The 17,150-nt window shown below is 40.4% G+C and overlaps 1 protein-coding gene across 8 annotated transcripts in view; it reads left to right on the top strand.

Moving 5' to 3' along the window:
• Positions 1-17,150, top strand: part of Itpr2 (inositol 1,4,5-trisphosphate receptor type 2) — an 842,075-nt gene that overhangs the window by 268,230 nt on the left and 556,695 nt on the right. For all 8 annotated transcript variants that reach the window (XM_074075818.1, XM_074075817.1, XM_074075816.1 and 5 more), the window contains 4 exons: positions 6,180-6,288; positions 6,733-6,920; positions 12,221-12,404; positions 13,228-13,484. In XM_074075818.1, coding sequence (XP_073931919.1) covers positions 6,180-6,288; positions 6,733-6,920; positions 12,221-12,404; positions 13,228-13,484 — 738 coding nt within the window. The remainder of the gene's footprint in view (positions 1-6,179; positions 6,289-6,732; positions 6,921-12,220; positions 12,405-13,227; positions 13,485-17,150) is intronic.

The raw sequence follows: 17,150 nt of genomic DNA on the forward strand, positions 1-17,150 counted from the left end.
GCCAGCTGAGTGTAATTTCATGAGGTGGTGATTTATGATGTGTAGTCCAGCAGCTTTTCTTCAATAAGAAAATGAAATTTAAAACTTGTCTGCAGCTCTCTTGCTTATTCACTCCCCTCAACTTTCTATCTTCATGTTCTGGAGTTCAGATGAACAGTGCTCATTCAGAAAACTGAAGAATCACCAACAGTTAAATGTACCCCCAAGTACTTTGGATGGAGGCTTGAAAGTCCTCGTCCTTTGAATTTAACCTGACTCTGTATTTAAGATGATTGAGATGAGAGAGCTTGTTGAGTCTAAGGTAGTTCGTATGCCTCCTGGAACTGAAATACCAAGAGGCTTTTATTACACCCTCAAGAAAATAAACAGTTTCCTTCACTTAAGGGCCATGGAATCATCCCCTAGCAAAGCCTTCTTAGCAGCCCCATTTGTCTGAAAGCCAGGATATGTGATGAACCTGGGAAGACTGCTAAAGTTACTCTTACGTCTAGCACCCTCAATCAAATGTTGAAGCATTATGATTTAATGTTTAAATATTTAAGTTTCACAAATGGGATCAAATGGTCTGGTGAGGCTTATTTATATTGAAAAACAGCACTGTGTGTTCCCACTTTATGTATTTAAAAATTCTTTTTGGCAAATGTGCAGAATCACTTTTTTGTAGCCCCTTTTCTGCACGGTAGAAATGGAGCAAATGTTATAATTAGTAAAAACAAGGAAGGAAGGAACTTGGAAGTGGATGTCATTGTATATGCATAATTGGTTCTAAAACTTTGCATTCATTTATTTTTCACAAGGCCCACTACTATAATTACTGAGGCATCTGTATTCTTCAGGTGTGCAATGATTACGTCATTGTGTTGGTAAAGAGCGCACTGTGAATATATATAGCAGCTACTATAGAAACTTGAGTTTCTCATCTGAAGAAAGCTGAGCAAAAGCAACAGGGAAAGACATTGGCACCCACTTTTTAGACCCAGAGACCAGACGTTCAACCATTAGATAGCCATATTATAGAAGGAGTTGCCTACAAAGGTGGTTGACTGTAATAATTCCCTTAGGACATACTTGTTACAATACTGTATTTGAAATGCGAAGTATTCCTCCCTTCTGCCAGAAATTCAAGTGAGAAAAATATCTAATTGTGTTATTAAACCAAGAAGTTGTAGAAACACAGATTATGCTATACCGAGTTTAATATCAACACGAAACAGTTGTTACTAGAGGTAGATGAGTGACTCCTTACAGATCATGTCCAAACTGATGAGTAGCTTTAAGGAAAAATCCTAAGTTAAATATCTTTACTGTGTGTTTTTATTACCTTTTGAATTTCCATCTAATCAGGGGCTTCATTTTCTAGGATATTTTTATCCTAGAATCATAATATCTTGATTAGATTCTCCATTGTGGAGAGAAATAACTTCAGTGCATTTTCCCAAATGGTTAGGAACAAACATGGCATTAGTTCTCAAATATTGCATCCCCGAAGTCTTCACTCCCAACCTGAACTTCCCAAAATGAAAGGAAATCTTTAGTCCTTTCTCGTATTAATGAATTTTTGTTATCCTTTCTGTCTATGAAAGGCAATAATTTCTGAGTTGTTTAATTTTTGATACATTGGATTCAGCTTAACAGGGAGTGACCAGGGGAAAGTCATTTCTTCCAGATATTCACAAACTGTCAGCACAAGTCTCTGGCCACAAAAGATGTCTTTTGTGGAGATATTTTGTTGTGATTTCAAAAGGGGGTTGCTAGTTATCTTGGCTACAGTACGCTCAGCACATCTGGGATGTGTTCATTGAAGACGTTGACTGAGAGCAGTGTCTTGTGGCCTGGAATTGACTCTGATCCTTACAAAGGACATTCCTCTCATTGGCCTAACCCAAAAGAGTCACCTTCTGTGTGAGGCCAGTCAGGAATTCGTCTTGGATCCGATCTGACCAGCAGTACAGAAGTTAAACGTCTCCATTTTAGTGGAATTCTTTCCAAACGGCTTAGGGGCCATTAGTTCATGTGTTTCCACATGGTGATCATAGCTTTGAGACAATTATTTCTGATGAGCGTTTCTGACAAGGACTCTATGGTTACTTTATTTGAGTTAAAATAGTTTGGGGAAGTGTCTTACATCTAAGCTACAACCACTGTAACCCAGCCTAGACAGTGCAGACCACCAAGAACACTCTGGGGTGACAGAGACCAGGACTTGCCTCTCATCCTTCAAGTTAGAACTGGTGAATGACAACAGCAGCTATGCTAAAGTGTGACGTGGTAACATTGACAGTTTTTCCATTCTTTATGTTTGTTTGTTTTTTATTTTGGTGGTCCTGGAGTTTGAACTTAGGGCTTTCCGCTTGCTGGGCAGGCACTGTGCTACTTGAGCCATGCCTGCAGCTCTTTTGCTCTAGTAGTTTTGGAGATATGATCTCACTATCTCCAAGCCATCCTGGACTGCAATCCTCCTGTTTTACCTTCCCACTGCAGCTGGGATGATAGGCATGTGCTGCTTCATCCAGCTTTTTACCATTGAGATGGGGAGTCTTACTAGCCCGGAACCATAATCCTCCCCATCTCGGCCCCCTGATAGTAATATGCCCAGCTATTAGTTGAGATGGGGTCTTGTGAACCATTTCCCTGGGCTTGCCTTGAACTGCAATCCTCTGGATCTCAGTCTCCTAAGTAGCTGGGATTATAGGTGTGAGCCACTGGTACCTGGCAGAGTTTTCCATTCTTAAGTGGAGATGACTTAGATAGAGTGTTATTCCATCTGCAGTTCTTCATCCATTTTTAGCACCAAAAAAGTTCTTAGCTAAAACCCCCAATGTTTGAACCAAGGTGGAATGTTCTTCCACTTTGGTTGATGTCATAAGTTACATTTTTTTATGGTGAAATATATGCATGCTTTAGGATAGCTTTGCTCACAATGATGCAACTACATTAACTGACTGATAGGAAAAACTGGGATTTCAGCATTTGTCACTTATTTCTTGCCATTTTCTTAGTGTATTAGAAATATCTTTCACTTTTGTATGACGTAAGGAAGGGAGCAGAAGGTCAAGGGTTGAACTAGTCTGTGATACGGATAACCTCAACACTGCTGGGGTCCCATCAACTGGGCACAGCCCATATAGCCCTTCAGGTGAGCTAGGGACCATTCTCAGTGCCTCATGTAATTTTCACTGCTGAGTTATCACAGAAACTCTACAAGGGTGAGTCCAGTAACTCTTCCCTTTGACAATTAAGGGGTTGAGGTCCAGAGAAATGATGTAATTTGCATAAGATCCCCCAGTCTGTACATGACACAGAGGTTATTTGAACCTGGTGTTGTGGTTCCAGAGTTAGCAGAAGTGTGGAGAGCCCCTCCCTTTTCTATGACATTCTGAGAACTTCACAGTCAGAAAATTCGTGCTTCTGACCAGGCAGAAATTGGATAATAAAAGTTTTGCTTATTTGACTCATGTTTATCATCCTGTTTTTAGTTTATCTGTCCAAAGAAATTTCTAAATTATTGATAAATATGGTTATTTTAGTTTTTAGTGTGATACAATTGTAGTCTCTGATTTTTTAAACATTTTCTTCTTTTAGCAATAAAAGGATAGTTTATAAAGCAAAGGGTGAAAACAGTTTTCTTTTAAAAAAATGGTTTTTGTTTCTTGGTTGGATTCTTGGAGTCGTGTTATTAAAAAGTGTGAATAAAAGATTCTTACAGAGTGAAAGGGAGGTTGTTTGCCAGGATCCAGCCCACCACTCACAGCAGGTCCTTCCTGACACCAACACCAAATCTAAGGAAGGAGGCCTGGTCCTCACATCTCATAGCTTTTGTGCATTACAGACATATCAGTTGTGTGTTGCAGGGCTGGTGTGAGTGTCTGTGGGGACGAGAGCCATGGTTAGTTCTACAAAGTGAGCTGGCTTTACAGAGCCTCAGCACCTCTTCATATGACCTCAGACTTTCTCCCCAGTGATACCTGCCAACCCAGAGTTTCTGAGTCTAATCCTTCTTTCATGGCACTTCTTCCTGTTGTAAGAAGATATATAGCAGAGGCCCATTTCAGTCCAAAGACATGCTTTATTTTGTTTTTACTCCCTTTTTGGAAGGATCATTTTTTAAACCAGATGAACAAATTCAGCACAAAGGGCCTTCTCTTTAAAAAAAAAAAAAAGTAATAGCTACTTTTATTTCTCCTCTAGGTGCTAACTTAGGTTTTCTAAGATAGCAGAGGTGCATTCAGTGGTAGGAAAGCTCTCACACCTCTGTTTCATCCAAGATTAGTAATCACATTTACTCACTACAGCTCTGTATGAAAAGATTTTAAAGGAAGAAAACATGCAATGGAAAGCAATGACAGCTGTCTGTGCTCCAAGAATTAAAGTATCCATAAGTGAAAGTCACAGTCATAAAAGATAAGCAAGCATGAACCATGAGTGGCTATTAAAATATTGCACTGTAACAATGAGGACATACTTATTGCTTGTTGGCTGTGCACAGGCAGGCTTGCTCTGATGCTGGAAGAGAATGCATGCCCTAGGATCCTCCTCAGAGTTGACTGCTTCCTCTTAGGTGCATCTACAAGACCTAGTGACTGAATTCACTCCTTTAAGCTCTTTGAGAGGAGGCTTACAGCTAACTCACTTAGGGTAATGCCTGAATCCATAGGCACCTAATGGATACTAGAACGAAGAGGGAAGACAGGACCTGCCCATAAGTACTCAGCACAGACTGTGAAGCAAACAAAGACATAGACTTAGAAAGCTTTGGTTGAGAAATGATCACATAGCTCAATTTGGTTAAAACAGTAATGTTTGAAGGCTGTGCTGGAAGCTAGAGTCACACAGGTAGGATTTCAGAAATCATCATCAGGATGGGGGAGGGAGTTAGTGATTCCTTCACATTGGAGCCTTAGCAAGCAGCATGGCTGCAATCTCCTTAACATGAGTTGCTATTGAGAGGAAAACCTGTGTAAGAGAGAAGGAATATTCCATTCTGAAAAGCTGAGTTTGAAGTGCCAGGAGAACCTCCAGGCAGAGCTAAGGAAACCTAAGTGGAAACAGTGAGAAGCGTAGGAAAACAAGGTCAAGGCTGAGTGAGACAATTGTGCAGCCAAGGATCTGATGGAATTGCAGATGAGGCAGGGAGCCCAAAGCCAGACCTGAGGGCAAAGCCTTCAAGACTTGAGAAAGAACTTGGCAAAGCAGGAGGGAGAGACGGGTACAATGTCAGCCACCTGTTACAGCGGGTGCTTGGGGAAATGGCTGGATTTTGCAATCAAGACTCAAGTCTGCATAGGCACTTGGGCCTTACTTTCTTCACCTGCAAGATGAGTAGCTGTGTTGATTTAAATAGTTTAAACAAGTGTTCTTTAAGTAATACTTTTATTAAATAAATACTAACCAATGAAAGGAAAGAGCTGGAGTTTTCACCTGTGTTTCTTCTATACATGCAAGCAATTGTATTGCAAAATTTATTATTTTTAAAAATCGTAGTCAGTACAAAGTTGAAGACTTAGGAATTTTTGAATTATATGTTTTATGAAGGGATACACTGTCTTCTGAACAAAGCTTCTCAGAGTTTGAATGTAATTCACCCTGTCTCAGGTTAATTTTTATACCTCTGCTGTACACCTAGGTCATTTTCAGCTTCTGCTAAGCTCCCATAAGGTCTCACATTACCCAGTTCTCAGGGTTTTTGTTACTCTGCTTTCTTTAGGCACTGCTGACATTTTTACCAATACAGGACTTCCAGCTATTACCTAATTTGTGATTTTTCTAGTACATTCCATTGAAAATACCATAATTTATTTTTTATTTGGGAGAACCAAACTCTGATGAAACCACTTTATTAAGATGTGACTGACACACAAAAAGCATGTATTTAATGTGCACTAGGCAGTGAGTTTGGAGATAAGGACACAGCCACAGAACTGTTGCCACAGCCTGTGCCAGGGACCCATCCACCACCTCACAAGCTCCCTCCTGCCTTCTTTCTTATTTTGAGAGGTAAAGCAATCATGATTTTAGTGGGATACATTACACATTTCTGCCCCAGACAATATTATTCGGTGTAAAATCTCATTATCCATGTCTCATCATCATCCATAAAATACATTTTGATGTATTGACATTTTCACTTTTATTAGAAAAAGAAGCAGTGATAACAATAACTTTCTTCTCCTTCTTCTTAGGGTAGCACATTGCGAAAAATACTCCTGAATCGATACTTTAAAGGTGATTATGGGGCTGGTGTGAGTGGCCACCTGTCAGGAACGTACTCCAAATCTGCACAAGTGGGAGGTGAGGCTGCGCTCTCTTCTCACTTGCCCATTCTCCTGACAAATCTTGACGTCACTGGAACTCTAGTTTCCGTTACATCAGAACTGTAAAATACTCATTTGCAACCTCTATTACACATGTGCAGCTTGGGGTTCATAAGATAACAGCTTTTGAGCATTACAATTGGTTTTGCCTTGTGACTCTGGCAAAATAGTTAAACTAAGTCACAGTTTCTTAGCATATACATTAAGCACAAAAATAAAGTAGTTTTCTTTTTCTAAAGTACTTTTGAAGAAAATATTTAATTAAAGGTGTGAGACATTTAATAAATGTTTCCATTTTTACAAGTATTTAGTATTGTTTAACTCAAGCCTTGTTTATATCTAACTTTCATGGTAAGAAGTCAAACATCGCGTGCTAATAAATTCTGCACTTGACTTCATTCACTCGTTTCTCCCACCACAGGAAGCTTTTCTGGACAGGAGACGGATAAGCTGGGGATTTCAATGTCTGACATTCAGTGTCTGCTGGACAAGGAAGGCGCGTCAGAGCTCGTCATCGATGTTATAGTGAACACCAAAAACGACCGGATTTTTTCAGAAAGCATTCTCCTTGGCATTGCCTTGCTGGAAGGAGGAAACACACAAACACAGGTGCTCACTGGCTAATTATGTGCATCCTATTCTTACTTCTGTGTCTTGTTCACTGTCATGGAAACCAAGGGAAAGTTTTTTGTTTCTTCTATCTTCTCATTTCCGCTTTAAAACAATCCGTGTTTCACATTTTCCCTGTGGCACTGATTCAGGGCAACACTTCAGGGTTTCACATGGTATTCCCCACAGTAGAGCATCCTTAGTGGCATCCCTGTAGTACCACCCTGGAGTAGCCCTGTACACAGCAAGAAGCATGTCCACCACCACATACAGGCTGGCCACTGCTTCCCTGCGAAAGCCTTGCTGTCGCCCAGAGCTTCTCCACAGCCCAGGCAAAGCAGGCCGCGTGGGCCAGGGCCTGGACATATCCCTGAGAACACACTGTCCACCCACCCTGTGACTCAGTAACCTAGCCCTTCTGGATTTGCCTATGTCCATGGAGGAAACTATGTAATTACAATTAATTAACAATTCCAAAATCCATTGTCCCCATTCACAGCAAGCAGAGCCATCTCTTAATTCAAAACTGGAACATTTTGCTTTAACTAGCATCAAATATATTGAACAACAGGAACTTAACTGTCTGACACATCTGGTAGCAGTCGTTTCAGGATCCAAGGCCTCAGGAGCAACAAGTAGCACACAACCTCCAAACCATATTTCTTTTTTTTTTTAGTGGTACTGGGATTTGAAGTCATAGCCCACACTAGCTAGTGCTTTGCCACTTGAATCACACCCCCTGCCCTTTTAGCTTTAATTATTTTTCAGATAACGTCTCACTTTTTTTGCCCTGGTTAGTAATCTGTCTCCTGAGTAGCTGGAATTATAGGTGTGGGCCACCACAGCCAGCCCAAACAATGGCATTTCTTAGTTGGAAAAATAAAAGTGTTGAAAATCCCTGTGGTGCTAAAGCTGTGACACAAATCTCTCTGAGGGACATTGTAGAAGGAAGTGTTGGAGGAATATGAATGAGTTCTTTTGGAAATTGCCTTGTCTTCTCCAACATATCCAGTCGAGACTCTGGAGAAATTGTGTCAGGAACTGCATAGCGTTAGATATAGACTTACTCAGAGGATGGGAATGAAGGATGTCTTGACATAAGGAGCGATCCTTAGGTTATGTTACTTTCTAGACTCTTGTTTCTGGTCATTACACATATCCTTCTTCATCCTACATATCCCACTTTTAAATTCCTGGAAGTTATTCCCTACATCCTTCACAGTCAAAGCATCATTCAGTCATTATTCTCCTGATATTTCTATGCATTTGTCACTGGAGGCTGGCTTCTTCTGGAAATCTGTTCTATCTGCGTCTTGGACACCACCTCCGCCAGTCCCTCTTCCTCCTTCCTACACTTCTTCTCAGCCTCCTGTGGTGATTCCTCTTCCTCTGATAACCCTCAAATCCAACACCTCCCAAGGTTCTTTGGACTCTTCTCTTATTTTGCTTGTTCACTATATGCTGACAATTCTCAGCTCACGCACTCAAGCCCTAAACACTCTAACCAGTTGTCCTCCTGTAATCGTTTAATGGAATGTCCTACAAGTCAACATGTTGGACCCATTGTCACTCTCCATATACCCATTCTTCCCTTCTCATCACCTGTCTTGGTGACTAGCAATGCCTGACCATCTGACCAAACTGAAGGTCAGCCTTGACTGTAACTCACTCACCCTGGATGTCCCATTGACAGCTGATCTCATTGACTACCCTCCTGACATCTTGTGCATCTGTTTCCAACCCCTGCTTCTCCATCCCTCGTTACCAATCCACCTCATCTGTTCGTGAGCAGAAATTTTCCGAGAGGTAGCCTGCTTCCAATTAATTCCTTCTCAAAATGGCTCTCCCTGGTGCCTCAAAGCTCCCTTTCCCCAAACGTGTGATCTTTCTGCTTTGGATCCGTCATTGTCCTTATAAAGGCAAACTCCCTACTACAGTCCATGATTTCACCCCTTCATATCCTCTAGCTTCCCTTTCACACCCACTTCTTCCCTCTGCTGTTCTTTCTGTTGTGCATCAGCTATACTAGACTCTGCAGTTCCTCAGATATATTGCATTGATTTCTCATGGTGTTTTCTCCTCTTCAAGGGACTCAACTCGGCAGACTTCTCTTGGAACTCTTTTCTGGTCCTGGATGCCCCTGCAGACATCTTCAGTGGTTTTGCAACTTTGTTGTCCTCTGCATATGTGCCGCACACTGTCTAATAAATTAACAATTCCTAAAGGTTGTACTGTTGGGGTCTGGCACCATGTCTGATCCTATATAGTTCTCAGTAAATGTTCAGGCATGAATGTATCTATGACCGAACGATCCTGGTCAAGTTCCTCTTTCTTCCCTTGCTGGGACATATGGCTGCTGCTCCTTCCCTGAGCTCCTATAGGAGCTGTTATTTCTTTAACAGTCACTGGACACTGTGTGCTGCTTTGTTTTATTATTTTTGTTACATCTGCCCTTCCAATTAAATTTCAACTTTCTTCAAAGTTGAGAGGTCATGTGCTATTCTTTACCTCCACAGCCCCTTATAGCCAATCAGCAAATACCTGTTGAAGAAACAGCATCTAATTACATTTGTATATAAAAATTTCTTTTAAGGTGGGCTGTGACACCTTTCCCTACTCAGGTTTCTCGCCTTTGAGTTTTGTTGTACATTGTTGTATATCATTATATCACTTGGTGCCAGCCATGTGCTGTGTGTTTCTGGCTCTAGTCTGGCTGGTGCTTCCATTCTAATTTCGATCATCTTGAATCCTGTTCCTTGCCCTATGGCAGACTAAACCATATCCCTCCCCAAGACTCCCTGGGGGATTTCCATTCTCACTGTCTCCTTAACCAGTATTATCTGGCTTTTGGTTCATGGAATGTCTTACAGCCCTGCCCCTATTATACAGAGACATGAATCAAAGCCCCTGCTTTATTTTCTACCCTCCTAACTACATGAGTCAATTTACGTATTTAGTATACTTTATTAAAGATAGATTGGTGGCAGAGGGTAGAAGAAAAATTTATATGACAACGTCAGATGCTAGTAATAACAATAAGAAAAATAAAGCCTTCTAAATATGAGGGACCATTCTTAGTGAGTTATATGTTGCTTAACCCTCAACCAACCTGTGAGGTAGCATATTACCCTATCTTACCAAAGGAGAGACGGAGACAGGCCCAAGCTCACAAGCTACCTAGAGATCAGTCAGAAATCGGATCCATGAGTCTGGCTCCAGATTTGGCACTCTAAGCCACAGTGAACAGCTCCTTTCTAACCTTCTATTCTTAACCCCGGGAGGGATAGCTGGCTGACTCACTCTGTATCATGCCCTTGGCTTTCTCTGCCTCTTTAGCTCATCACTTCACTTCCCTTCTCTGCCTGCCATGTCCACTCTGCCTCCTGCTCCTCAGGGCCAAGTTATTCCTCTGTCACAAAGATGTGTTTATTCATTACTTTGCTTTCCTGAAAAGAACCTGGGAGCTTCTCCTTATATTCCGTGCTGCTGTATAAGTGAAAACTCTATCTGTAGTAAGAAGAGACACTTATGCTATCTGCTGACATTGTATAGTTACAGCTGAAACATTTTTCTTTTTAATCTTCATTAAGCTCATGCTGTTCATGCTATAGAGTCCTGGGTTTAAAAAAGTGTCATCTATGGAAACAATCTGCTGCTCTGAACTTATAATGTTATTTAATAAATAAGACGTAGAAAAACCCAAATTTAAAGCCTAGCTGTACCACTTACTAGTTGTATAATACCAGGCAAGTCACTGACCTTCATTAAAGGTCATTTTATTAATCTATGAAGTGCCAGTGAGGGTGCACTGTTCACTCTCACTGCTGGACCAGCAATATCCAAGGTGTGATCCAAATTATAAAACTTTTGTCTCAGTGGAGCCACAATGCTTCCATAATTCCTGACCAGTTATTAGAACCTCCTTCCATCCTGCAACCTCATTACATTAAAAATACTAAGGTTTAAACATCAGCTTAATGCGTGCTTGCTGGCTTCCCTGTGGTTGCTATGGTTACTCTGCTTCTCTGGCCAGCTTCCTTGAGGGTTGCTGGCCCTAGACATAGGAGCATCCCCTGTAAGTATGCAGCTGACATCTGAGGCTGTGTAAAACACCATATACCCTTGCCCATGTAGAAAATGGCAGACAACACCACCATGAGACCTGGTGCCTTCAGAGGCTCCCCTGGAAGTCCCACAGCCTAAAGCCCATGGTTCCAGACAGAAGGCCAAATCCTGCAAACTTGCCAGTTCAGATTATCTTATTTTGGAATCTCACCAGTTCTTCCTTTATCCGGAAATCACTGTGCTTTTGTATGTTTCCTTCACACTGTTTCTCTGTCACTTTAGTCACAGGATTATTGTGTTTGATTTTAGTACATTTCTCTTATTGGTATTGTATCAATGTCATAATTTTATTATTAACACTTATAATTTCCCCATCCACTTCACATTCTGTCTTGTCTGGAGTATATCACCTTTCCTATCTCTTACCTCTTCTTCTGGATCATTCCATAATGCACGGAGCAGACGACAGGGCAAGTGTTCCCACATTCAGCATTTCTGCATTTTACTAAAATACATTTTGTTAGGCGTTTGATGTTGAATCCTTTCTTTATTGTTGATCACTGTAAAGCAGAAATTATTTTAGGTTGGATTTGTCCTAGATCCCATGGAAAGCAACATAGCTAACGAAGTACTGGATAACCTAGTACCTGTTTATCACTGGGCTCCATGAGTGTGGTTGTCATGGTAACACATTCTAAATTAAATGTACTATATTTTCGAAAGAGGAAAATAACTCTGTCACTTAACATAACCTTGTACTTTTACAGGATAAATATTGGATTACTGGCAGTTCTTCACTTTAGATTACAAACCCATAGGGCAGGGATTGGAGTTGCTTTTCTCTTTAGTTCTATCCTTGGAGCTAGTGTGGAACCTGACACATAGTAGGCTTGCAATAAATACATGTTGAATCAATGCAAGACTTGTAATAATGTGAGAATCACAGAACTCTTTCCATACCACTTCTTACAGTGCTCTTGTACTTTTAAAAAATATAATCGGGAAGAATGAGTGAACTAGCACACAAAATATGTTGGATTTTAGTGGAAATTACTAAGTAAATGCTGGCTCTTTTTAGTACTTAGTAAATAGTACAAGTGCCAAATTATGAAGTAATAATGTGTAGCACCTTAAATGTGAGCTTTTATCTGAAATGCTTATGTTTACTTCAAGCATGAAAACACTATTTCCTCCAGTTTGACATTATTGACATCTTAAAATGTGCTTTCTTTCAGTATTCTTTCTATCAGCAGTTACATGAACAAAAAAAGTCAGAAAAATTCTTCAAAGTTCTCTATGATCGAATGAAGGCTGCTCAGAAAGAGATACGGTCAACGGTGACAGTTAACACTGTAGATTTAGGGAGCAGAAAAAGAGACGAGGACAGCGAACTCATGACATCTGCACCACGAATGAGAGGTACATGTTTTGGGGTTTTTGGGAAAAGGAGTAAGAGATTGGAAGGTAATGTAGCACTTAAATCTCTTACCTTTGTCATCTCACTTATCTTGGTTTCATTATTCCCTCATGTCTCTGAGCTTGGACATCAGTCCATAATGAGTTTTAATCATGGGCTTGACCCTCAAACAGCCCTGCAGGACCAAATTTAAATGAGTCATAATCAGCATGAAGCAGCTGGTGACATGAAACACACTTGATTTCATCATGATATGTGGCAAACAACCACCTGCAACCTTTTAAGTGACCATGAAAACTGAACTTCAAGAACAGAATTCATGGTGCTAAACAATAAAAGACTCTTTGTATTTGAAATAACAAAGTTTTCAATCTATGAAGTCCAGTCATAAAGATGTTAACATTGTGAAGTTAGTAATGTGGTTGAAGTGGTAGAGCACCTGCCTAGCAAGCACAAGGCCCTGGGTTCAAACCCCAGTAGCGTCAAAAAAAAAAAAAAAGAGTAACATTGTAAAGTTTGTCCTTTCCTTCTACTTCTTGTCTGTGTGAATTATGGATAGGTGTGTGCATGTGCACACGTTTTTCTGACTGATATATACACATATATATCAGAAAATTGTAAGACTAGCCTAAGACTGGGATTTTTCCTTAGGTACCACTGAAAACATGAATTTTTTGCTTGCCACCTCAAGTCGCTTTCAGAATATTGTTGTGCCTATTGTTAGATGATTTTTAATGCAATTGTTAGGGAATTTGGGTCCCTGATTTTCTTTAATTAGTAAAAGAAAATTAGTTCAGGAATTTGAGAGTACTGCTTTATTTTCAGCAAGAGATTGTCCACTACATTTAAAAGAGGGAATGAAGGGGCAGCTGACAGAAGCTACCTCGGCAACATCCAAAGCGTACTGTGTGTACAGAAGAGAGATGGATCCCGAAGTTGACCTCGTGTGTGCAGGACCAGAAGTGGGCAGTGCGGAGGAACGCACTGCGGAGGAAGTGACCGTGAGTCCTACCATCTCCATCATGCAGCCCATCCTGAGGTTTCTCCAGCTACTGTGTGAGAACCACAACCGGGAGCTGCAGGTACTTGTCCTGATCTGAGTGAAAGCTGAGAAGGCAGCCATGATTGTATGTAGCTGGAGAGATTATCAATGAAGGCAGCAATGCTCTTCTAAAGTGGGAGGAAACTTTTGTATCACTGAAGAAAAATGAAAGGAAAAGTCCTTTCTGCATGAAAAATATCAGACCCACACACAGTATCATGTCTGTAAGTCAGACCTCAAGCCTCAGTGGTGTCATGTAGTCCTGTGTTCTGGTGTTGTTGAGGAAGGTCTACAAACTTCAGGGACTGTCAAAGTTTCCAATCAAACTCATGTTTCTTCAGCAAGGATACTGCGATATTGTGTGTCCTTAATAGAAACAAAATTAAGACAAAAAGGATATTTTACAACAAAGTCGATCCCTTTTTTTACATGAATGTAGTTTGTGTCTTAATATCTTCTTTGCTACATTTTCTTTGTTAGATATATGAACTTAGGGATGCCTCAGAATTTTGGCCTTTCCTTTGCATTGTTTGTGCACATTGCTCCTATTACCTGGGGAAAGCCACATGAAAGGTAAAACCCATGATGGCCTGATGGAAGGTGAATGAGTGTGCTTACCTGAAGAGGTTCCGACTAGCAGATTATCTTCAGTAAGACATACCCCACCATGCTAAGTCAGTCATGCTACTAAGTGGCTAATTGTAATGAGTTACAGTGAAACTGGCTGATGTGTCTGCAGTTGACCCTAGGATCAGCCTGGGCACAGCCCCCTACCCTGCATTTCAGTATAGGCAGCAAATGCTCCTGTTTCTAAGGGCACCTGTCCACATCAGAGGACATCAAGCTCCACAGTGCAGGGTTCTGAATTTGCAGGAGATGTGAGTTCAGACACACTGGACAGAAAGTCCTCCAGGGGCACAGAAGCCCACCACAACCTGGACAGCGCTTCTGCAGAGCTATGGCTGGAGATGTTTGCCTGCCTGCTGGTTCTGACCCATCTGATCTGTCAGCATAGGAAACAGCCTACAGAACACAATGTGGACTCTGTAGAGCTTGATAGAACACTTTGATGCTAGAGTGTGGACCAAATCATGTGGAAATTTTTACGTTTAAATTAATTTCAATAAGAAAGGTAAAAGTGAGTTCAAATAAACAAATATATAAATAAAGTGTTAAATTAATAAATATGAGCACTATATTGAAATAAAAACTAAAACTCTTGCCCCCTGCTTACCCTTTCACCAGTCCTGTTCCCCAAAGAAAAGTGCTATCAGCAGATTGTGTGTAAGCATATCAATATGTACACATAAACCTTTTTTATTTTTTTAATTGTTTATTCATTTATTTATATGTGTATACATTGTTTGGGCCATCTCTTCCCCCCTTCCCCCCCCTCCCCTTTCCCTATCCCCCTCACTTACAAGCAGAACCTGTTCTGGCCTGTTCTCCAATTTTGTTGAAGAGAAAATATAAGAGATAACAAGAAAGACATAACACTTTTGCTAGTTGAGATAAGGATAAGTATAAAGAGAGATTCCTAGCATTGCTTCCATGCACATGTGTATTACAACCCACATTGGTTCATCTCTACCAGACCTCTTCACTACTTCCTGGTCCCCTTTCCATAGTGACCTCTGTCGCTTTAAGATTACTTTATTCGCTCCTCTGCAGTGAGCATATCAAACACTTTTCAAGTTTTAGCTTTCCTTTCCTTTCCCTATTCCTCCTGTGCATGTTCTCCCCTTAGCGTGTGACCCATGTGCAATAATATTACTGCATTTGTTTTAGGTCTGTAATCCACATATGAGGGACAACATACTGTTTTTGGCTTTCTGAGCCTGGCTAACTTCACTTAAGATGATGTTCTCCAGTTCCATCCATTTGTTTGTGAATGACAAAATTTCATTCTTCTTTGTGGCTGAGTAAAATTCTGTTATGTATAAATAGCACATTTTCTTAATCCATTCATCAGTAATGGGGCATCTTGGCTGTTTCCATAACTTGGCTATTGTGAGTAGTGCTGTAATAAACATGGGTGTGCAGGTGCCATTGTTGTATCCTGACTTACATTCATTCTTTTGAGTATATCCCCAGGAGTAGGATTGCTGGATCATATGTCAGGTCTATGTTTAGATTTTTTAGAAGCCTCCATATTGTTTTCCAGAGTGGTTGTACTAGCTTACATTCCCACCAACAGTGTATGAGGGTTCCTTTTTCCCTGCATCCTCACCAAAATTTGTTCTTGTCAGTGTTTTTGATAATAACCATTCTAACAGAAGTGATGTGGAATCTTAGTGTGGTTTTGGTTTGCATTTTCTTTATGACCACGGATGCTGAGCACTTTTTCATGTATTTTTTTGCCATTTGGATTTCTTCCTTTGAAAAAATTCAGTTGCCCACTTCTTTATTGGTTCGTTAATTTTGGGGGAGTTTAGTGTTTTGAACTCCATGTATATTCTGTTTATCAGTCCTTTCTCTGATGAATAGCTAGTAAATATTTTCTCCCACTCTATGGGTGGTCTCTTCAGTTTAGAGACCATTTCTTTTGTTGTGCAGAAGCTTTTTAATTTCATGTAGTCCCATTTATCATCCTTTCTTTTAGTTGCTGAGCTGCTGGGGTTCTATTGAGGAAGTCTTTGCCCATACCTATTGCTTCCAGAGTATTCCTTGCTCTTTTCTATACTAGCTTCAGAGTTTCAGGTCTGATCCATTTTGAGCTGATACTAGTACAGGGTGATAAACATGGATCTAGTTTCAGTTTTCTGCAGGCAGATAACCACTTTTCACAGCAACATTTGTTGAAGAGGCTGTCTTTTCTCCATTGTATGTTTTTGGCACCTTTGTCAAAAATAAGGTGGACATAGCTGTGTGGATTCATATCTAGGTTCTCTGTTTTGTTCCACTGATTTTCATATCTGTTTTTGTGCCAGTACCATGCTGTTTTTATTGCTATGACTCTGTAGTATAGTTTGAAGTCATGTATTGTGATACCTCCAGCATTGCTCTTTTTTGCTGAGTATTGTCTTGGCTATTCGAGGTCTCTTGTGTTTCCAAATGAACTTTAGGGTAGATTTTTCAATTTCTGTGATAAATATCATTGGGATTTTGATGGGAATTGCACTGAACATGTAGATTACTTTTGGTATGATAGCCAATCCATGAGCATGGGAGATCTCTCTACCTTCTGTAGTCTTCATCAGTCTCTTTCTTCAGTGGTTTGTAGTTCTCATTGTAGAGGTCATTCACATCCTTTGTTAAGTTTTTTCCTAGGTATTTGATTTTTTTTGAGGCTATTGTAAATGGAATTGTTTTCATATATTCTTTCTCGGTTTGTTCATTGTTGGTGTATAGAAAGGCTACTGATTTTTATGTTGATTTTATATCCTGCTACATTGCTGAAGCTGTTCATGGTATGTAGGAGTTTTTTTGGTAGAGTTTTCTGGGTCTTTGAAGTATAGGATCATGTTGTCTGCAAGGAGGGACACTTTGACAGTTTCTTTACCTATTTGTATTCCTTTTTTCCTTTTGTTACTTCTTCTTGCCTAATTGCTCTGGCTAGAAATTCCAGGACTGTGTTGAATAGGAGTGGGGATAGTGGGCATCCTTGTCTCGCTCCTGATTTTGGGGGAAATGATTTCAGTTTTTCTCCATTAACTATGATGTTGGCTCTAGGTTTCTCATATATAGCCTTTATAATTTTGAGGTA

Source organism: Castor canadensis, chromosome 6, assembly GCF_047511655.1.
Source record: "Castor canadensis chromosome 6, mCasCan1.hap1v2, whole genome shotgun sequence".
NCBI classification, from domain to species: domain Eukaryota; kingdom Metazoa; phylum Chordata; class Mammalia; order Rodentia; family Castoridae; genus Castor; species Castor canadensis.